This window comes from Camellia sinensis, chromosome 3 (genome assembly GCF_055761805.1).
Source record: "Camellia sinensis isolate YWXY chromosome 3, ASM5576180v1, whole genome shotgun sequence".
Taxonomy (NCBI): domain Eukaryota; kingdom Viridiplantae; phylum Streptophyta; class Magnoliopsida; order Ericales; family Theaceae; genus Camellia; species Camellia sinensis.
The window spans coordinates 53,072,345-53,096,618 of record NC_138963.1 but is presented as its reverse complement, the minus strand read 5'-3'; the positions used below and the strand labels follow the sequence as shown (position 1 = coordinate 53,096,618).

Below are 24,274 nucleotides of genomic sequence, written 5' to 3'. Positions count from 1 at the left end.
TTATTGGAACAATAGGGACACGATTTGTAGATGTAGGATTGTGCGAGGCTCCCCTAATCAATGGAAGCACAGTTTAATACATTATGCGGCTGTAAAATGGGGAATCACTAAAATTTGAAAGCATGGAAGCAAGTTGTTGGCTGCTGGGAGCACCGATGGTGTCAAGAAATGTGTTTTATTTCCTATATATTTAATTGTCTATAGGTTGTGTTTATTAGTGTATTTGGGTGCCTACCCTTGCGGGATGTGCAAGGGATGTTTTGTTCTCCGGGGTGACCATTTATGCTGTGATAGTGTTCTCGATTCTTATGCTGGGTTCCAAGAATACGTCTCTTTATGGTGTTGGTTGCTGCCATTGGTTTTATTGTAAAATTGTTTGTGAGATGTTTAGTTTGTTAGTTGTTTGGTATTTGTAAGGCCCCGTTTGTTTTCAGAGATAAAACGGAGGGGATTCATAGTGAGAGGATTAATAGTGAGGGGATTGTTAGTGAGGGGATTAATAGTGAGGAATTGTTAAATTATTTTTATATAAAATAATAAAAAAATATAAAAAATTAAACATTAATATTTTTTAAAAAATTCCCAATATATAAAAAATATAAAAAATATAAAAAATTTCTAATCCCCTCACTATTTTTTTAATATCATCTATATCTCTTCCTTACCAATCCCCCTTCCAAGGGGATTACTAATACCAAGAGATTAATAGTCCCCTCCCCATCTCTCAAAGCAAACACCCCATTAGTAATACCAAGGGATTAGTAATCTCAATCCCCTCCCTATAACCCCAAACAAACGGGGCCTTAGTGTCTTTGGTTAGGTCTGCTGTTGCTCATTTTTATTTTTATTTTTTCTGATGTATAGTTTTGGGTAGGGCTTGGGGCATGCCCCTTGTATTTTGTATTAGCTTTTTGTTTTTATTTATGACTTACTTACCCAAAAAAAAAAAAAAAATACATATTTGTATATTATTTAAATAAATATTAAACGAGTTCAATTAACGAGCCGAGTTGACAAGTTGAGTTTTAATATATTTAAGTTTGTTTATTAAAATTTTAATGAATTTAAATTTGAATGCAATAAAAATTTAATGAATTGAATTTAAATGAATCCTTATCCAGCTGAGTTTGATTTTGTTCAGGAACGTTTTGCAGTCCTACCTCTAGTTTAGGTAAAATTGAAGAGCATTGTCCGAGCACTCAAATTTTGCATCTCAATCAAAAGTTGAGATTTTGTCTATCCATTAACCCATTAAAAATTTAGATCAAATTTTTTTCTTAGTCTAATATTGCATTTATAAGTGGGTAAATAAAATTTATACTATTAATTTATATAAAAAAAAATATCAACCTAACGAGCATCGAGTACTCATACTGAATGTCCAATTCAAAGGGGGTATTTATGTGTAAGTCTTAATAAGTAGACTTATTGTCTAATAGGTCTTATGAGAAAAAATTATTTTAAAAAAGTCATTAATTGTAAGTTTTAACGATAATTTATAAAAATTATAACAAAAAAAAAGTTACTAATTATCAATTTTTAATGACATCTATAAAAAATTATCATAAAAAATTATTTTAAATGATAATTTTATTAAAATTTATTTTTAATAAAACTTAATAAAAATTAAATCTAATTATTATAATCTGGTGATAATTTACCCCAATTCTCCTTCATTCAAATGCCCGAACGGGTGAGGAGTTGGCCCCTCCATTTAAAATCCTTTGAGTCTATGGGTAGGTTGCCAAAATTATTATCATACCTAACCCTTTTATTTGAATGGGTTAGTTATTGAGATTATTAAAATATGAATCCCTGATTTGACTTTGAGAATTATATTTTACTTTTGAGATTTTTAATTTTATAATAAATTATTTATTTTATAAATAAATTATTAAGTTAATTAATAGTTTTTAATGATATTAGAAATATATTTTGATTAATAATTTAAGTAATTTTATTATTATATAGAAAAATAATTATTAATTTCATTTTTTTAATTAATTCTGTTAAATAAAAAATTTTGACAATAGGATATTTGTTATTTTTAAAATCACAAAGAACAATCTGTATTCTAAATAAATTTTAAGAATGTATTTATAATTTATCCTATTTGAATATATATATATATATATATATATGCTCTTATTTGTAATTGTAGTTGTAGTTGTAGGACACCATTTTGATTTCCTGACACACTTCCAATGAATCAAAATATAGCAGTTTCAATTAAGGGGTATATTTTAAATAAGTGTATTTTTTGATTTTTTATGAAATATGAGTTGGGTATGGGTTGGGCTTGAAGTGATGTGGTAGAGAGGTGATGTGACTTAAATAAGATGATGTGACTTAAATAGGATGACAATTTTTTGACTTTTTAACTTTTTAGTATATGTCAAACAAGGCCTAAGTTTTCAACTCTATTCAACCTTCTTCAAAGTGTGTTTGGTTTGAGTTTTCTGAATTAAATTTTTTGAAAATTAATTTTTTTTTATTTTTTTTTATTTTTTTTATTTTTAGTGAATACTTTGAAAATTTTAGACATTTTTTTTTTATTTTTTTAGATATACCTTATTTAGATGTATCTAAAAAGTAAAAATTTTGTAAAAAATTAATAAATACATAAAAATATAAAACATGTACTAAATTTTGGTTTTTTTTTTTATATTTTTGGTATTTAGTGAATTTTTAAAAAGTTTTTTTTACAAATTTTTTACTTTTTAGGTATATTTATGTTAGGTATATCTAAAAATTAAAAAAAATTGTTTAAAATATCAAAAAATTCAGGAAAAACAAAAAAACACAAAAAATAAGAAAGTAAAATTTTCTAAAAACTATTTTCAGAAAAACGAAGCCAAACAAACTAAAAAAATTAGCAAATCTTAATCGGTGCACCAACTTGTTCATGTGACACCGACAACGTGTAAGAAATGGATCTTATGTGCTATGTCTCTCTATTTTAATATATTTTTAGTCGCACAATCATATCTTAAGAATATAATATTTTGAGATTTATACGTGGGTGTTTGAGAAGCAAATTTTTTTGTAAGTTTTTTTAGTTGTAGAATATTATTGGAGAAATTTTTTTTTGTATTTGAAAAGATAATTAGATTTTTTTGTGATTAAATGTGATATTTATAAAAAAATATATATATAATTTAATATAATATTTTATTTGAATTTATTTTTTTTTAATTTTGTAACCAATTACTAACAAAACTAAGTTGACAAACACCGCTTATATAACAACAATGATTCATCCCATTAAAAACATCACCACTAATAGTACTAATGCATTAAAAAAGTAAAAAAAAAAAAAAAACACAACCCCAAGACCAAAACATCACATTATTAATGGCGGGACCCACTGACACCTAATTAGTGGGAGCACTAATTAGTGCTCCCAAGCATTTTTCCTTATATAATGAGTGAGCATTTTGAGACAGAGAGACCATACACAACCATTCCTTGGGATTCCAAAAAATTTAAGGCCTTGTTTGGTTTGTATTTGAGAAACATGTTTTGTTTGGTTTGTATTTGAGAAACATGTTTTGAGATAAAAAGTACGTAAATTTGTTTGGTTTGGTTTTTTTTCAAAAGATGTTTTAAAAAATTATTTTGAGAGAGAGTTTTGGAAAAAGTGATTGATTTGATGTGTATGAGAGAGAGATTTGTTTGGAAAATTTATAAACCAAACAAGTTTTGAAAAAAATTTTTGTGAAAATTTGTTTGGTTTGATTACTTTTAAAAACTTATTTGTAAAAAAATTTTTTCAAAATTTTTTGAGAAACACAAATCAAACCAGGCCTAATACATTTCTGGTGATGTGATCACGCACTCAAATTTTGCTGTTTTAAGATTCTTATCACATACAGAGAGTTATTGCTTAAGTAGGTATAGATAGAGAGTTTTTACTTAGGGATTTTTTGGAATGATTTAAATAAGTGTATTTTTTAATTTTTTATAAAATATGAGTTGGATATGAATTGGATTTAAAGTGATGTGATTTAAATAAGATGATATGACTTAAATAGGATAGTGATTTTTTGACTTTTTTAAAACTTACCAAACTAGCCCTTAATGCGGGTGTTTGGCAAGGAAAAAAATAGCCTAATTTAGGTTAAAATTTACAAAAAGATAAAATAGGCTAAAATAGCTAATAAAACAAAATATCACATCAAATTCATAATCATTTCATTTTTTCTCTCACAAACATCACATCCAACCATAAAAAAATCCAATCATCTTCTCAAACACAAAAATTTTAACCTACTAAAATAGTCAAAAACTAAAATAACCTATTAAAATAACAACTTCCCAAATGAATGTCTCGAGATTATAATATTTCGTGAGATACCTATAACCACTGTATGTATGTGGCTATTTGAATAAAAGGATAGAAAAAGTTCCAGGACTGAGAATCCTGGCTGATTAGTACACATTTGCACACAGAAATTCCTGCATTTGTCTGTAAAACTAAAAGTCAATTTTGAAGAAATTAATTGCAAAACCCTTTTTGTTTTAAATCAAAAAATATGTTTTGCAAAACCTTTTTAAAAATATATTCAATTTCAAGCGATTTTTTTTATTTGAATAATCTACACATAAGCAGTTGCAAAAATAACATTTCAAATTATCAAACAAAACTTATGGTGAGCCCACGGACCAAACTAAACAATGAACGCAAAGAAACTAAATTCATATATATATATATATATATATTTGGTTACACAAAAAAAAAAACATATATATATGCATGTATGTGGGCATTTCACGCCAGCTGCAAACTAAACAATGGACTGCACAGAAGCTAAATTCATATATATATATTTGGTTACTCAAAAAAAACATCAACAATGTTAGGTAGTTCAAAATTTTGTGGCTCAAATCACTTAAAACGACGTCGGTTTGAGTGTAAATGAGTGTAAAACGACGTCGTTTTGACATATTTGAGCCATTTGAACTACAAAATTTTGAACTACCAAACATTTTCCAAGAAACATATATATGCACGTATATGTAGGCTTTTCATGCCAGCTGCATTTGGAAGCACTTAATGTGCACCCCTCAGAAACAGTGACACATCAGTTTCTTCAATTGCATTCCAACGCATACTCTACCCAGTGGCGGAGCCACATGGGGATTAGTGGTCATTTATTTTTGATTTTTTTTTTTTTTTTTTTTACATATGTATATAAATAAAATTTAAATAAAAATAATATTTAGAATAAAATATTAAGAATATTTTTAAATTTATGAAAATAATAGTGATTGTTTTATTAAAAATGAAGTGACTACAACAAATTATATTTTTATATATGAAAATTTTATGAAAAAATCTCAATATAAAAGTAATATTCATCATTATTGATATGTAAATATAATTAATCGTACTATATATATATATATATATAAATTATTAGAATGTTAATTATATTTGCATGTGGAGTTTACCATTCATATGTTGCTTGATTATTACTTGGTGATATTTTATGTCAATAATGACGTGATATCACTATTATATAAAATTTTTACTCAAATTTTGTAAAAATTTGATTTATCTTTCCATTATATAATTTATTTTAAGACTTAAATATATGACAATTTTTACATTATTTTTACTCAAATTTTGTAAATATATGACAGTTTTTACAGTCCATGATATACTAGCTACATGCAATACTTTCTTTTCAATTTTACTCGAAATTAATTGTAAAATTTTATATGAAATACTTTTATAATAATTTATTTAAATTTTTGTACTTAATATTAATTCAAAAATTATTATTATTTTTTCATTGTTGGTTATGAAAAAAAATTAAAATTATAATTAAAAAATACCCCTTCTAATTTAATTTCTTACTTCCGCCGCTGACTTTACCCTTCATGCCCCTTCTCACTCACTCACTCATCTACTTAGAATGATTCTCTTTCCGAAATCAAACACTTCCACCCCTCAGAAACAGTCACGTCATTTTCTTCAATTGCATTCCAACAGACACTCTACCCCTCCATGCCCGTCCCCTATCTCTCACTCAGTTAATCAAATTTCGTTTGGCATAAAAGTCTGTGTTAAAATAGTCATAAAAAAATAAATTAGATTAAACAGTCAATAAGACGAAATATTATATTTAAATTATAATTATTTTATTTTTTCTCTCATAAAAATTAAAAAAGTAAAAAAATTTATCCCAAACAAAACTTTTTAACTCTAAACTACAAAAAGTTAAAAAATCAAAAAATCCACCCACGCCTCAAACGAAGGCTCATTCATCTACTTATAATGATCCTCTTTCTGAAATCAAAAACTTATTTCAGAAAAATACTCCTTTTATCCCGTAATAATAGTTTCTTTGAAAATTTTATTAACTTTTTAGTAGGATATGTAATTGTTGTTTTGAAGTCAAATCAAAATATATTAATTTATCATATTGTCATTTTTATTCTCATTATTAAATATATTTATAAGAATAAAGGTTGAGACCCCCCTTGGGGGTTACCCCCTTGACCCCCTTTAGTTTTGATTGGTCAACTTTTTTTTTTTTTTTTTTTTTTTCCTTCTCATCCAATCCCCAACCTCCATGTGTGTGAGGGAGTTGTGGGGGTAGATATTTTAAGGGGGTCTAAATCAATGCTCATATAATAATTAACTTTAAACTACACAATACTTTTCCAAATAAAATTCATAACAAATTTTGATAGTTGCTATATTTTCTGATTTTACCATACTTGGTTGCATCTACCCCAGCTTGCAATTCTTAAATGTGGATGACACCACAACTCACAAATTGGAAAAGCTATGGCTACTATCCGTACACACTATAAAGGCTTTGACATTCATAATCCTTTTTAGATGTGTAAGTAGATAGGCAGGTCGACTTAAAAATTCAAAATTCTGATGAGTTAAATTTTATTGAGAAAAAATTTCTCGAGATATTAGATTTATTTTGATTGATACTCACATCACACAAATTTTTTACCTCCACAAATTGACCTTATCCTCCTCACACTCGCAAACCGCAATAATAATGATAGGAATGATGGAAATAACTAGTCATGTTTATATGGCACTTCATATTTGAAATTTTGAATGCTTTTAAATATTTTTTAGATAAATTATATTCAATTTCTTAAAATTTGAAAAAAATATAATAAAATATATAGTTTTGACTTAATTATACTGACCTTCTTTTTAATAAGGTTAAATAAATTAGAATTAATGTAGATAGTGTAAAAATACAAAGATAAACAAAATAAAATATACATGTATTTAGAAAAGTATTTTTTTATCCATTTTACCAATGAAATTACTCATGAAAAGTAATATGTAAATTAAAATAGGACAAACTGCACCGATAGTTCTTACATTTTGACTCTTGTGTCATTTTGGTCCCCAGATTCTTAGATTGACATTCTTTGTCTATATTGATGTATATCAATAAAAGTTTCTTTCTTTTGCTGGTCTAATTTTTTTTTTGTTTGTTGAGATAATCATAAATTTAGAGTCAAAATCGAATCAATTGAAATTATAAAAATCAAAATGACACAAGAATCGAAATGAAAAATGTTTGGGACCCCCACAAAGGAGGACCTTCACGCCCCCCACTGATGTATTGACCTTTGATGTGTTTGAATTTGTTTGGGGGGTTGTGTCTGATAGTGACATGAATAGTTTAGATCATTTTGGGAGTTGTGGGAATTATATTTTGTGAAGGTTTCTATCATTACTAAACCAAAGCATAAGGAGTTTCAACATAATTTGCCCATTAAATTATTAAGGTTGTGCTTGGATGGGTATATTTTTGGAGAAATTGCAATTAAGTGGAAAGATCCAAAAACAATTGCAAAATCATGAAAAAGTTTACGGCTTCAATTAAGTTGATAAGTTTTACAACTAATTTGTAATTTTGTTTTATCTTTCTACCGAATTGAAATTTTCACTATATTTTTATCGAAAATTTAGTCAAAATCCCTTCATTCACTACAACAAATTACAGAATTGGCGACTAAAGTTTCTTTTTTCGTCGCTGAAAGTAGTAGAATTGGCGACTAAAATGGAATTAGTCGCCAAAATTGGTCACTTTTGCCGACTAAAACAGTTTAGTCGCCGAATACAAGCTTTTTAGCGACTAAAAGGCAGTTTAGTTGCCGAATCTGGGGGTTTTAGCGACTAAAGGTAGTTTAGTCGCCGAATGTGACAGTTTTTGGCTACTAAAATAATTTAGTCGCCAAAAGTGATGGTTTTGGCTACTAAAAAATAGATTGGTCGCCAATTGTAGGTGTTTTGCCGACTAAAAACATATTGGTCGCTGAAAGTGAAGCTTTTTGGCTACCAAAAAAAAATTAGTAGCTAAAAACTGAGTATTGGCGACTAAAATTCAGTTTAGTAGCCAAAAGGTGATGTTTTTGGCGAGTAAAAACAGGTTTAGTCGCCAAAAGTGCATATTTTTAATTGGAACTAATTTTTTTAGCGACAAAAAATCATTAGTAGCCCAAAATAATAGAATTGGCGACTAAATAATGGTTTTAGTCGCCAAAAGTGGCCTAAATTTTTTTTTAATAAAAAATTTATTTTTTACATAATTTATATTCAATAAAAATAATTATATTTATATAATTAGTTTTGTATTAATACCGATTAATATACTATATAAATAATATATATTGCATATACATTCATGTGATGTTATAGTGGCATAATGGAGGGAGTGTTTGGTTAAAGGTTTAGAATGTGAAAGGGTTAGTGGTTCGAAACTCAGCAAATGCAAAGAAATAAGGTTTTTTTTTTTTTTTTCACGGAATACCTTTGGCGACTAAAATTAGTCGTCGCCAAAAGTGTTGCTTTGGGCGACTAATGACTTTGGTCGGCGATTCATGGCTATCGGCGACTAAAATATCAGTCGCTGAATGTATAATTTCCGAAAGTGTAATTCACTATTGGCGACCATGACTTTCGTCGCTGAAACTGGGGGTTTTTGCCGACTAAAATTTGTTTAGTCGCCAATACCTCTGCCGACTAAGTACTGGCGACAAAATGGGCGACTAAAACATTTAGTCGCTGAATCTAAAAAATCCACTTTTGGCGACTAAACAGGGACTTTTGGCGACTAAAAATTTAGTCGCCAAAGGTGATTTTTGTTGTAGTGATTGGACCATTTTTTAGTGAAAGGACAATTCATAAATTTTTCCTTCATAAACTCCCTTAGACCATCTCCAACGGTTCAGCAAACATGGCATCAAATTTAAAATTTGGTGAAAAATACACTTTTTGGAGCTTCAACGGTTTCACCAAATTGATATCAAATGGAGAATTGAACAAAAAAAACATCAAACTGAAAACAGAATACAGGTTTCATCAAATTACTGTGCGTGACTGTTGGAGGAGACCAATCGGTCGACCGGTTCCCTTTCAAATAGGTAGGTTCAAACCGTTAAAAAAGGTTCAAACAGGTAAAAAAAAAAAAAAAAATTGCACTTACCAATCGACCGGCCGGTTGACCAACCGGTCTACCACTTCCCTCAATTCTGCTTTGATGCTCACCGTTAGAAAAAGAAATATCAAATTGAGAAAATAATCTATTTTTCACTCAGATTTGGTGAAAAAAGAAGTGAATGGTTGGAGATACTCTTACCTGGAGGCTCATACTTGATAGAGGACACGACTATGTTTTTTATTTCTTTTGGAATAAAATTGCCCTTTGAATTTCTCTTTGTTTTTCTAGAGAAAACTCGTTAGTTTTTAATTTGTTTGTGATGGTACTCTTTATCTTGGTTATTACGAGTGAATAATAGTGTTGAATCTATATTTTCTTTTCCTTTCATTTTTCTTGGTAACCAAACGGAGGCTTTTAAGCTAATGAGAATAAGTTTTGAATTGCTTGCGAGGCATGAATGTGAGCTGAGGTCCAAGTTTGTTTATCTGATTTATTCGGAGATTGATACTTTATTTGCTTGGTGTTTTGCTAAAAATCTCTAAACCCTAATTGAATCAATTCTTCACCATAAAAGGATCCGAAGCAAATTCAAACTCCTATTATCTGTATAATTAGGGCTTGAATTTCATAGTTCATCATCTCTTCCTTCAAGATCTTCTTAGATTCTTCAAGACTTGTATGCAACAGGTTTATTGTATATATATAGATATTAGGATGGGGTTATGAGAATGAATTAGAAATGTCAGGAGGAGGAGGAGGAGGAGGAAGAGGAGTTGAATACAGAGATCACGTTTCATTATTGCGATCAAATTCGTCAACTTCTGAGGGCGTAACGAAGGAACTCGTATAGCTTCATTCAATTCATATTTTGTTTTTTTTTTTTGTTAGGTCAAGTTTGGCAACATCAAAATAATCCATCTTTTTATCCTTTTATCTTTTTTCCATCACATCACTTCTCTACTTTTCTGCACATCTTTTCATAAAAAGACAAAAAGTACATTTATTTAGGTCATCCCAAACAACCCCTTACTATGCTCTGTTCAAGTAAACAGTAAAATATTATTATGGTAATCAGCAACATATTATTATAAAATAAAATAACATATTACTGTTTACGTCAACTTTGATAGTATTTTTTTTATAAAGAATTTTATAGTCAACATAAATCTTATTTGATAAATCTTAATGGAGAGATTCTAAAAATACATTAACTTTATTAAAAATTGACATCTAAATAAAAAATTATATCATTTTAAAATTTAAAATATTAAATTAATCATTAAAAATATTTTAATAATAGTTTGTTACATTTTTAAATTTTTTTTTATATTTAGCTTCTGTTTGGCAAGTGAGGTTGGAGGCTTTTTTGGCTATTTTAGTCACAAAAAACAAAATAAGTTATTTTAGCCATAACAAACAAAACATCACATCCAACCCATAATCATTACATTCTTCTCTCACAAAAAAACTCAATAAAGCCAAAAAGCCAAAAAGCCCTTCTCAAACCAAGCTTTTAAGCCCAGGCTAAAATAGCCCAAAAAATCAAAAAGCCAACCCACTTCCCAAACCAAGCCTTAATATATTAAAATTTTATTAACATCCGTAAGATTTGATTGCACTGCAACAAAGATTGTCACGGAAGAGTCAACTCTGGTCTTCTGGCAACACACAAAAAAGTCAATTTTTTTGACATTTTAATATTTTTTAATAAAAAAACTCAATTTTTTTTCCTAAAATAATCCGATCTTTTATAAAAAAACCAAAAAATTAAAAAATCAAATTTTTATCAAAATCCAAAAACACCATTCACTAATCAGTTGTTGGGAGTTGCGTAATACTTTGACACAGACATCTTTCTTATAGAGATCCTTTACTCACATCATGTCTGACCTTCATCACCTCTCTTTTCAACAACGTTACATGTACTAAATTCTTATCACCAACATCATCATTATTATATTATATATCATTAAATTCTTATTACTAACACTATCATTAATAATATAATAAATAAAAAAAAAAATTAAAACACATAACACATATAATAATGAGTGAGACCCGCTGCCACGTCAAACCACTCTGCATCATTTTTCGCTCTCTTTTTATACTTCTCCCTGTTTCATTTTAAATCCATCATCCAAAAAAAACCCAAAAAACCTACAAAAAAAAAAGACATCCTCCCTCTCTCTCTCTCTCTCTCTCTCTCTCATGGACTATTTTTTGTTCCTCTTCATTCTCTCTGTCTCCTACCTCTTCTTCAAACTATTCACTATTCTTGATAAAAAAAGACACCAGTGTTGCTACATTCTAGACTACCAATGCTTCAAACCCACCGACGATCGAAAGCTCAGCACAGAACTCAGCGGCGAAATCATCAAACGAAACAAAAACCTCGGACTCAACGAATACAGGTTCCTCTTAAAAGCCATTGTCAGCTCGGGAATCGGCGAACAGACCTACGGTCCGAGAATCGTCTTCTCGGCCCGCGAAAACCTGCCATCGATCTCCGACGGCGTCTCAGAAATGTCCGAGTTGTTTGACGGCACCATCGACAAACTCCTGTCGAGGTCCGGCGTGTCACCATCGGAGATTGACGTACTCGTCGTCAACGTGTCGATGATCTCAGCCGTTCCTTCGTTAACGGCCATGATCATCAACAAGTACAAGATGAGAGAGAACATTAAAACATACAATCTGACAGGAATGGGGTGTAGTGCGAGTTTGATTTCCACGAATGTTGTTGAGAACATATTCAAGAATCGAAAGAATGTGTGTGCACTGGTTGTGGCTTCGGAGTCTTTGAGTCCCAACTGGTATGGTGGGAATGATAGGTCCATGATTTTGTCTAATTGTTTGTTTAGGTCTGGTGGGTGTGCTGTACTTTTGACTAATAAGGTGGCTTTGAAGCATCGAGCCATGTTCAAGTTGAAGTGTCTGGTTCGAACCCACCATGGTTCCAGAGATGAATCCTATGGATGCTGCTTGCAGAGGGAAGATGATGAAGGCAGGTTAGGGTTTTACCTAGGCAAGAACCTTCCAAAGGTAGTGCTAATTGATTAAAATAATTTTATACATGATCTCATTTTTTATTTTTTATTTTTGAAATAGGCTTGTCTGGCATAATCTACAAAAAGTTAAAGAATTATTAAAAAAATTAAAAAATTCATCATATTATTTGGAGGAAGTTTGGGGGGGGGGGAACTTAGAGGGCAAAAGTATTATTTTACCATTTGAATTTAACTATCAAAAAGTTAAAAAATTAAAATTTAAAAGTTAAAAAGTCAATAAGGGTAAAATGGTCATTTTGATTTTACTACAATATATATTTTTTTGTAAAAAGTCAAAAAATTATTTCAAACATACATATTTTTTTCTCTATTTTTTTAACCAAAAAGTCAAAAAAATGCATTTATATAGCACATTCTAAACAACCCGCTAGTTTCAAAATATTAGGCTCCGTTTGGTAAGTTTTTTAAAATATAATTCTATCAATTGATTTGAGTGTATTGTTTGTTTAGAGCTTTCAAATCATAATTCTACACACATTTTTCAAAACTCAATTCAAAACATAATCATTACTTTTCAAAACTCACAACCAAACACATAATTCAAAACTCTTTTCAAAATTCAATTCAAATCAATATTTTAATTTTGTTAAGATTTTAAATATTTTAATATGTTACGATTTTTTAAATTTTTAAATATTTTAATTTCAAAATATTACGATTTTAATTTTTAAAATTTTAAAATATTTTATAAAAATAAATTCAAACTCTATTTTATAAAAATATTTAAATATTTTAATTTTTTTTGTTATGTATTTGGTTATGATTTGAGTGTAGAGTTGTGAAAGTAGTATGGAGTTTCGAACTATGTGTTTGGTTATGAGTTTTAAAAATAATTTCTTAATTGAGTTTTGTTTTATGTGTTTGGTTATAATTTGAGTGTAGAGTTATTTTTAAATTTAAAATATTAACATTTTAAATTATTTAAATTTTTTGAATATTTAAATTATTTAAATTTTTGCAATTTAAATTTTTTGAATATTTATTTTAATTTTTTACTTATTAAATTTTTTAGATTATTTAAATATATATGATTTAAATTTTTTGAATATTTATTTTGAAAAAAAATTATTTCCTTTGTAGTATTTTCAATTAAAAAATTGATTAATGTTATTTTCTGTTAATAATAATTTTTTTAATTGAATTTTAAAAAGAGTTTGGTTATGAGTGTTGATCAAAATTTTCAATAGTGTGAAAGTAGTGTGTTTTGTTATGAGTTATAATAATTTGAATTAAGTTTTAAAACTCTTTCCAAAACTCATAACCAAACAAATTTTCTTACTTCACATGTCAAATCAAGCTTTCAAAACTCAATTTCACACTCAATTCAACATTCTATTAAAAAATCATAACCAAACGAATTTTCTACACTCAAATCATAATTCCACAATTCACAAACTCAAAATACAACTCATACTCTCAAATCATATTTAGGCATTGTTTGGGAACTTGGTTTGGGGCTAAAATAACCACAAAAAACAAAATAGGTCATTTTAGCCACAACAAATAAAACATCAAATCCAACCCATAATCATTACACTCTTCTCTCACAAAAAAAGTCAAAAAACCCTTCCCAAACCAAGCTTTTTAGCTCAGGCTAAAAAAATCAAAAAGTCAAAAAGCTAACCCACTTCTCAAATGACACCTCAAAACTCTACCAAACACAACCTTAGTTTTTATTCTATTTTTCATTATTCTTAAATATTAGTTTTTTTTTTCAAAAATTAAGAATATAAATAATATAAATTTTTTATTTTACTCTTCTTTTAATTCATTAATAACTTTTTTTTTATCAGCAAAAAAAAAAAAAACTTTATCGATGAAGAAATATACAAATATATGAAAATACTTAATTCATTAATAACATAAAAATACAATTATGACAATTGATATTTTACTAAAAAAATGTATTATCAAAATATAATTTTGAAAAATTAATTTTTTTAATGCGTAATAATTGTACTATAAAAAAAATTAGATTCTCAAAAAGCGATTATTATTTTAAAATGAAAGGGGTATTTTATTTTTAAAATGGATTTCTCAAGTCTAAGTTTAAAATAATTTGAGCCCACTTGGGTTGATTAAAATGGTTCAATTTTTAAGTACCTTTTGACGAAGGATTATTTTGATAAGATTGTTAAAAATTAATTTTTTAATTTTTTTTATAAAAAACGTATAAAAAATGTGAGAGAAAATGTGACTGAAAATTGATTAAAAGTTAGAAATGACTTTTAACTCATTTTTCAAAAGAGTCCTATATCATTCATGCAGAAAATTAAATTAATCAAATATTAATAATTGTATGTTTAGATAACATTTTATTTATTTAAAAGTGGATTGCAATTATGATTATCAAAATAGATCATTTTTTTTTTATTTTTTAAAAATAAATATGATCTAGATATATGGTGATTAATATTTGATTAATTTTTATTTTTTTAATAGATAATGTAATAAAAATTAAGTGGCTCATATCATTGGACCCAAAGTAGGCCGCAGTTACATTAAATTGAACCCTACAACTCAGGCCCCATTTGGATATGACTTTGGGCTAAAATTAGTTAGGATAAACTACTAATAGGTCCTAATAGTTGAATTTAATTCCTATTAAGTTCTATTAAAAATAAGTCTTGGTAATATTGTCACTAAAAATAATTTTTTCATGATAATTTTTTATATGCGTCGCTAGAATTGATAATTAGTGATTTTTTTTGTCATGATTTTTATAAATTGTTGTTAAAACTTACAATTGGTGATTTTTTTTATAACAATTTTTTTCCATAGGACCTATTAAATAATAAGTTTACTTATTATGACCTACACGTGAGTTTCCCAAATAGTTATATAAGATAAAATTGACTATTTTAACTAAATAGGACAAAATGTCACATTCAATTCATAATCATTTTATTTTTTCTCTCACAAAAGTCAAAAAAATCTATCACAAATGAGATTTTTTAGTTCCAAGTTAAAATAGCTAAAAAGTCAACTTACATCCCAAATGAAACCCCAATAAGACGATTGGAGGGAAGTATGCACTTTTAATTTTTTTTCAAAATAAATTATGTTGGTAGTTCGGGTATTTTGACCTTTATATCATTTTGATCTTTATAATTTTAATTACTAGTTTGATATTGACTTTTAATTTTAAATTTTGTGTCAATTTAATCTAATTGATAACTTTGATTAGGATTTTTAAAGAAAAATTATAATTAAGCTGGTTGAGATTAACTTACTAAATAGAATAAGTTTACAATTTTACCTATAAAAGTATAACATGCCGTTTATGTGTGCATTTTTTTAATCAAAAAATACAAATAATTGGAATTAATTTGACCAAATTAAGATAAAATCATAAATTTATAATTAGAACTGAGTTAATTAAATTTACAGAGACAAAAATAACAAGAAACTAAAAGTCTAGAAACTACTAAAGTAATTTGCCTTTTTATTCACTCATAAACCTAAGGTAATGGGGGTAGACAACTGACCTAATGAGAAAATAAGTAAAAATTATATTGAGCATTGAGAAATTGACATAAGAGATGAGATTATATTTAATAATTTTGTTATAAAATTAATGTGTTAGAGGAGAGGTAAACTATTTAGAAAGAGGGTTGTTTCAAGTTGACTGTGTATAGTACACGGGATAGTGTAGCTGGAGTCCATTTGGTCATCACCATCTTTCATTTTATAAAATTTTATTCGTAGCTAATTCATGAAGAAAAAAAATTGATTGATCAATTATTCATATGATTTCATTATATCTGTCTTCAAAATATTAGATGACAAGTATAATTTTAAAATAGACTATTTATTTATTTAAGACTATATGATAAAATTATGTAATTATAAATATTGAATAAAACTAATTTTTTTTAATTGACTACATACACATAAAACCATACACAATGAACTAGTAGGACTGTAATGGACTGGAGATAATCTTATCCCTATTGTATCCTAAATATGATAGTTTACGTTATATTTTATGGAAGGTGATGAGTTTTAACACATATTTTGAATTTTAATCACTAATTCATCTAAAAATATAAGAATTAAAAAAAAAAAGAAAAAAAAAAGAGTAATTTATTACTTATATCTTCAACAGGTAGCGACACGAGCTTTTGTCGATAACCTCAAAGAAATTGCTCCAAAAATATTGCCCCTACGAGAGCTTCTCCGATTCACCATAGCCTCATTTGCAAGAAAAATGACTCAAACTTCTAGCAAGGGAGGAGGGGGGAGGCCGGTGATCAACTTCAAGACTGGTGTCGATCATTTTTGTGTACACACCGGTGGGAAGGCAGTGATCGATGGAATTGGACAGAGCCTCAGCCTGACCGAATATGACCTAGAACCGGCCAGAATGACCCTTCACCGGTTTGGTAATACCTCAGCTAGTAGCCTTTGGTATGTTTTGGGGTACATGGAAGCCAAGAGGAGGCTCAAGAAAGGTGACAAAGTGTTTATGATAAGTTTTGGGGCTGGCTTTAAGTGTAATAGTTGTTTGTGGGAGGTGGTGAGGGACTTGGATGATAGAAATGTGTGGGATGATTGCGTTGATAGCTACCCACCTCAAACCCTAACCAACCCTTTCATGGAGAAGTATGGTTGGCTCAGTAGTGAAGATCCAAGCACTTTCAAACTTCTTGAGTTTCAGACCACTAGGTCATGAAATGCTTCATATGGACAATGCTTTTTTTTCTTTTTCTTTTTTCTTCTCGACAAACTCTCTTGCTCGTTTGTATTTTTAATGTTGTTGTTTTTTTTCTTTTTTTTTTCTCGACAAAATATTATGTATCAGAAAAAATATCAAAAAAATATTGGTAATGTATGGTGTAGATTTAAGTATGAGTCAAAACTTAAATAAATCTTATCCATACATTTCAAATATTATGAATATTTCTTTTGGAGTACATTTGTAAGTTATTGTTAAAGCGATTGTTGTACTTGAAGCTAATAATTAAGGTGTTAGATTCACACCCGATTTCTTTTAATGATAGTGATGGTATTCGCTTATTTGACTATGTTCTATTGGGAGAAATAAAAATAAAATAATTATATTTATGCAGAATTTTTACCTAAAATAATATGATAATGACATTTTTTTAAAAATTAATTCACTTTGATAATTTTTTTTTTTTACTTTAAAATTATAAAATCAAGACTTGCAACATTATTTGTATTAATTTTTTATTTTTCTTAATTAATAGACCCAGTCATGAAAACCGGCTGCTTTCCTTCATTTTTTTATTTTTTTCCCTCAAGTTTGGTATTTTTATCCAAGAATTAATGGTATGGCATGGTAGCGTTTTCTTTGCTTTTCAACAAAACATGCAGCTTTGTACTCTTTTCTTCTCATCCTTCGTATTGTCTTATTCATAACTTCGCACCCCTCCTACTGTATGTTCAGTGACAGCAATTAAGTATTTAGCGAGAAAAGCCTTCAATGTCATAACTAGCCCCACCAAACAGTTCTCAACAAAAATTGTTGTGTACCGTGTCCAATGAATAATCTTAAGAAATTATTTAATAGTCTCAAAATATCAATTACTTAATTTTATATTATTCTTTCCTACTCAACATAAACAGTAATCTCTTACTCTTTTCTATCCATCAGGTAATCATCACTTTTCTATCCATCAGGTAATCATCACAATCTAAAATGATGATCTATTTTTATTATTTTATTTGATAATATTAATTCAATTGTTAAAACTCATTCAAGATATAGTTGGCATTCAAGATATGGTTGACAGGTAAGATGGTAATAATAATATTATAATAGTATAAAAATAATAATCTTTTGAAAATAAAATGTGTGGCTCTGGTGTGCCTCACCCTACAATAAATAAAAATTAAAAACACATTTCTCGATAGTCACTACAAATTTGTTTGCTAGTTTAGGTTGTAATATTTTAAATTTTAGAAACATAAGAATTTTTTTTGACATAAATAATCAAAAATAATAATTTTCACAGGCCATCTACGACACCATCTCTATATTGTTGTTGTCACCATCAATCTCAGTCTCCACCGATCTCTCGACTTTTAATCTGTCAAAAATAATATTTCGAAAATGAAATGTATGGACCTAATAGTGTGCCTCTCACGGATTGTTTGGTATGTTCTATATAATTATATTTTTTTATTTTTTATAAAAAGATATATAAAAAAATAAAAAAAAGATATTAATTGATATGACCTAAAAAAAATAAAAAGATAAAAAATGTGAACTTATTTAATCTTCTCAAACTTGATCTAAATTTAAATTTCATTTTCTTAATGAAAAATGTTACATAAATCACATTTTTTATTACTTTTTCCTACTCCTAAACACAAGTGAGCAAGCCACATGCATATTTATTATTCATGATACAAAATTGCTTCTTCTTTTTTTATTTTTATTTTTATAAAGTCTTGTTTGTCATAACTTAAAATATCAAAAAGTCAAAAAGTCATTATTCTATTTAAGTCACATCATCTTATTTAGGCCAAGTTTGGCATCCTCCAAAAAATTCAAAAAGTCAAAAAGTCACTATCCTATTTAAGTCACATCATCTTATTTAAGTCACATCACCTCTCTAACACATCACTTCAAACCCAACCAAAATCCAACCCATATTTCATAAAAAGTCAAAAAGTGCAAGTCTTCCCAAACTTGGCCTTAAGCCACATCACTTATTTACCACATCATTTCAAACTCAATCCATATTTCATAAAAAGTCAAAAAGTACACTTATTTAGATCATTTCAAACCACTCCTATTTATAAATTCCATTTAGCCCAATAAGTCTATAAAGTTTTCTAATATTCTATTAAGTCCCATATATTTAGACTTATATTCTAATAGGTGTTTTTTCTCATATTAAAATTATTATATGGACTATTTTATCCTTATAGACTTTTGTTATAATATATATAATAATTATACCATATATTTAGGAGAGAATATCAATTATTAAATATACTTTATTTGTGATATATATAGAATATGAAAGATTACTATTTTTAGTATTTTCTTTGCCTCAATGTGAGGAATTTACTTAATCAAGGATCTTCCTTCACCATTATTTTGCATTAAGGTCTTGCCATGGAAAAACATCTCTGTTTGGGAAGAGGCTTTTTGGGCTTTTTGGACTTTTTTGGCTAAAATAGCCACAAAAAACAAAATAGGCTATTTTAGCCATAACAAACAAAACGTCGCATCCAACCCATAATCATTACACTGTTCTCTCACAAAAAAAAGTCAAAAAAGCCAAAAAGTCAAAAAAACCCTTCCCAAACCAAACTTTTTAGCCCAGGCTAAAATAGTCAAAAAAGTCAAAAAGCCAACCCACTTCCCAAACGAAGCCTAAGAGAAGGTTAGTTATAGACCGATACTAGAGATGATTATAGATTCGCAACAAAGATGATGGAAAATCGGCGATGAACAATCATTTTTTTGCCACTGTTACACATAAACCGTAGTCTTTTTGTCGATTTGTGTAGCCACCAATATTGTGTAGTTTATTCATCGATATTATATCGGCGTTGATTATATACATATTTTTCTAAAATGGTGCGTCAATAAATATGAACTATTTGATAATTTTTTATATATTGTTTGATATTTTTTGTATATTCTTTGTTGTTATGTTTGTTGTTTGTGTTGACATCTCAGTCCAGTTATGTCTGTAAACTTCACAAGGCTTTGTATGGACTTAAGCAAGCCCCAAGAGCCTGGTACTCTACATTTTCCTCCTTCCTGATTTCTCAAGGTTTTGTCAATAGCAAGTGTGATTCTTCTCTTTTCATTTAGAAGATATCATTTACCTTTATTGCTCTTCTAGTGTATGTGAATGACATTTTAATCACTGGCAATGATACGAAGCATATTCAGACTCTTGTTACTCAAATACACCAAGTGTTTTCCATGAAAGAACTTGGCCTCATAACCTATTTTCTGGGTATATATGTTGACTCCTCAATATCTGGCTATGTTTTATCTCAACCAAAATATGCTCAGGACATCTTCATAAAGCTGAGATGCTGGATTGTAAACCTTGTTATTCTCCCATTGCTATCAAGCCTGCTGTGTCTCCTACTTTTGATATTCTCTTTGCAAATCCAACTTTGTATCGTAGTGTGGTTGGTCCTTTGCAATACTTAACCATCACCATGCCTGACTTGTCCTTTGCAGTCAATCAGTTATGTCAACATATGCAAACCCCTACTAATGCTCATTTCTCTACAGTTACGAGGGTTCTTCAATTTGTTAAAGGTGTTCTCAATCATGGTCTCACCTACACTCCTAGTTCTTTTGACATTCATGCTTAGTCAGACTTCAACTAGGCTAGGGATATCCTTGACAGAAAATCTACCTCTGGTTATTGTGTGTTTCTAGGGTCTAATCTTATCTCTTGGTCTGCCAAGAAATAGGCTACAGTATCTCGATCCACCACTGAGGCTGAGTACAGATCTTTGGCCTATACTGCTGTAGAACTTACTTGGCTTGGCATGGCATCGCATGGCATGCTTCTCCATGATTTTTGTATTGCTTCTCTACTGTGCCTTTGCTCTGGTGTGATAATGTTTCTACCATTGCTCTGGCGTATAATCCTGTCTTTCATTTTAGATCCAAACATATTGAGGTTGACTGTCATTTTGTGAGAGATCAGGTTCTTGCCAAACATCTTGTCTTGCATTATGTTCCTACCATTGATCAGATTGCTGATATGTTTACCAAGCCATTATCTGTCTCTCGATTTTCCTATCATAAGAACAAGCTTATGGAGGTTTCACTTTCCCTTCGCTTGAGGGGAAATGTTGACATCCTAGTTCCAGTTCAAGCTCCAATTCAAGCTCATATGACTGTAATAGTTCAAGGAGTTCAAGGAGTTAAGTTGCGGCCTCATTGTGGCATTCATGTGTTGCTGCCTCATGAGAATATCTCTTCAGTCAGTTAGATGGTTAGATAGTTCACTACAAGAAATCTAGGCTATTGTGACAAAATTTGGTGACGAACTTTTTTTTTGTCTTAAAATTTAACCCAAAGATGACGAAATATTAATTTTGTCGTTTGTTTTAATTTTTCTCAAAAGTATAGGAGACGAAAACAAAATTTCGTCTGCAAAAATGAGGCACCAAATTCATTTGCATTGGCGCGAATTATTTTAGCTCATTGGAGACGAACATTTTTGTCACAAAATATAATTTTTTTTTGTGACGAACGTAATTCGTCGCTAATAAATTCCATACCTATTAAACGATGTCGTTGCATATGTCCATTTATTAGGCAACAAATATATTTTTGTCTGGGAATGATAAGTTATGGAAGACGAAAATATTTCGTCACCAATAAACACTCCATCATGTAGACAATGTCATTTCATCTTTCTATTAAATAGGCGACAAATATATTTTTGTCTCAGAAGAATAAGTTGTGGGAGACGAAAATATTTCGTCACTAATAAATTCTAATTGATTGCGTGACGAATATATTTTTCATCTCATAAGGTTAAGTTGTGGAAGACAAAAATATTTCATCACCAATAATAAATTCTTTGTTTTGGTATTTAAGGATACAAAAATATTTTATCACTAATCATTTCTCTTTATTAAAATGTTGTGGTTTTGTGTTTCGAAGCATCGAAACTGTGACCCCAAGAGATACACTCTGACGCTTATCACTCATTTTCATGTACACGGACCTTGAAGTCGTGACCCAAGAAGGCACTTTCTGCAAACCCTCATTTCTCTCTCGCACTTGAGTCTACTTTTCTCTCACAAGTATTGAAGTCGTGACTCAAGAAGACACTCTGTAAACCATTTCTTCTATTTCGCGCTAAAGCCCCTCTATTCTATCTCACACTTAATCCCTTCGTGCATGCTAGCATTGAAGCTATTATCCAAGAAGGCATCTTATGCAAACCCACTATTCTTTCTCACAGTAAAGGCCCCTCTTGCACGCAAGTAATTTTTCTCATTGTCTGAACCAACTCTACCCTTTCTGTCTAGAACACCCATTTAGAAAAATCGAAGGTCAAAACCTCTCTCCAGAAAAAAAAAGAAAAAAAAAAGATAATTAATTTAGTTATTTTTTTGTGAGAAAAAATACAGAGAAACAAATAATAAAAAATTTGTAATTTTCAAAATTAATAGAAAACTTTATCTTGTTTAGTATGGAGTTTTCAATAATTAATTTTTAAAATTTGGTGATAAAATTTATTTTCGTTTTAGAACGTAACCCAAACATGACCAAATATTACTTTTGTCGTTTCTTTTAATTCTTCTCAAAACTATAGGAGACGAAAAAATAAATTCGTCGGGAAAAAAGAGGCGCCAATTTTTTTCTTATTGGCGCCAATTATTTTAGCTCATTGGAGACGAACATTTTTGTCACAAAATTTAAAATTTTTTGCGACAAAAGGAATTTGTCACCAATAAATTCCAAACTTATTAGACGATGTCATTTCATTTTCTTATTTATTTGGTGACAAATATATTTTTTGTCTAGGAAGGATAAGTTATGGGAGACCAAAATATTTCATCACCAATAAACTCTTCATGCTCATTTTATCTTTCTATTAATTAGGCAACAAATATATTTTTCTCGGAAGGATATGTTTTGGGAGACGAAAATATTTCGTCACTAATAAATTCTCCATGTGTCGTATTGCATTTTGATTGATTGCACGACGAATATATTTTCGTCTCATAAGGTTAAGTTGAAGGAGACGAAAATATTTCATCACCAATAAATTCTCCATCCCCACACAACGTTGTTTTTGTATTTTTGTTGATTAGCCAACGAACATATGAGTTTGAGATGAAAATATTTTATCACTAATTATTTATCTTTATTAAAATATCGTCAGAAACTAAGAGACACTCTCACCTTAATCACTTACTTTCACACACACACAAATACTAAAGTCATGACCCGAAAAGACACCCTCTACAAACCCTCATTTCTCTCTCGCACTTGAGTCTCCTCTTTCACAAGTATTGAAGCCGTGACTCGAGAAAACAATCTCTATAAACCATCTCTTCTATTTCACACTGAAGCTCCTCTATTCTCTCTCACATTTAAGCTGTTTGCACATGCAAACATTATTATCTAAAAAGACATTTTGTGCAAAGCTACTATTCTTTCTCACAGTAAACCCCTCTCCACAAAAAGAAAATAATAATAATAATAATAATAATAATAATTAACCAAGGAAACAAGATACAAGAAATCTAGGATATTGTGACAAAATTTGGTGACAAAATTTTTTTTGTGTCTTAAAATTTAACACAAAGATGACAAAATATTAATTTTGTCGCTTGTTTTAATTTTTCTCAAACGTATAGGAGACGGAAAAAAAAAATTGTTTGCGAAATTCAGGCGCCAATTTCGTTTGTATTGGTGCGAATTATTTTAGCTCATTGGAGATGAACATTTTTGTCACAAAATATATATATATATATATATATTTTGCAACGAACGTAATTTGGTCACCAATAAATCCCCTACCTATTAAACGATGTCGTTGCATATTTCCATTTATTAGGCGACAAATATATTTTTGTCTAGGAATGATAAGTTATGGAAGACGAAAATATTTCGTCACCAATACATACTACTTCATGCAAACGATGGCGTTTCATCTTTCTATTAAATGGGCGACAAATATATTTTTGTCTTGGAAGAATAAGTTGTGGGAGATGAAAATATTTCGTCACTAATAAATTTTGATTGATTGCGCGATGAATATATTTTTCGTCTCATAAGGTTATGTTGTGGAA

General features: G+C 29.0%; 1 protein-coding gene across 1 annotated transcript; it reads left to right on the top strand.

Moving 5' to 3' along the window:
* The first annotated feature begins 11,570 nt into the window (after positions 1–11,570).
* Positions 11,571–17,499, top strand: KCS3 (3-ketoacyl-CoA synthase 3). Its single transcript, XM_028232070.2, has 2 exons — positions 11,571–12,476; positions 16,611–17,499. Exons 1-2 carry the CDS (start codon positions 11,643–11,645, stop codon positions 17,175–17,177), a joined length of 1,401 nt encoding a protein of 466 aa, XP_028087871.1. The 5' UTR covers positions 11,571–11,642; the 3' UTR covers positions 17,178–17,499.
* Positions 17,500–24,274: the final 6,775 nt, after the last annotated feature.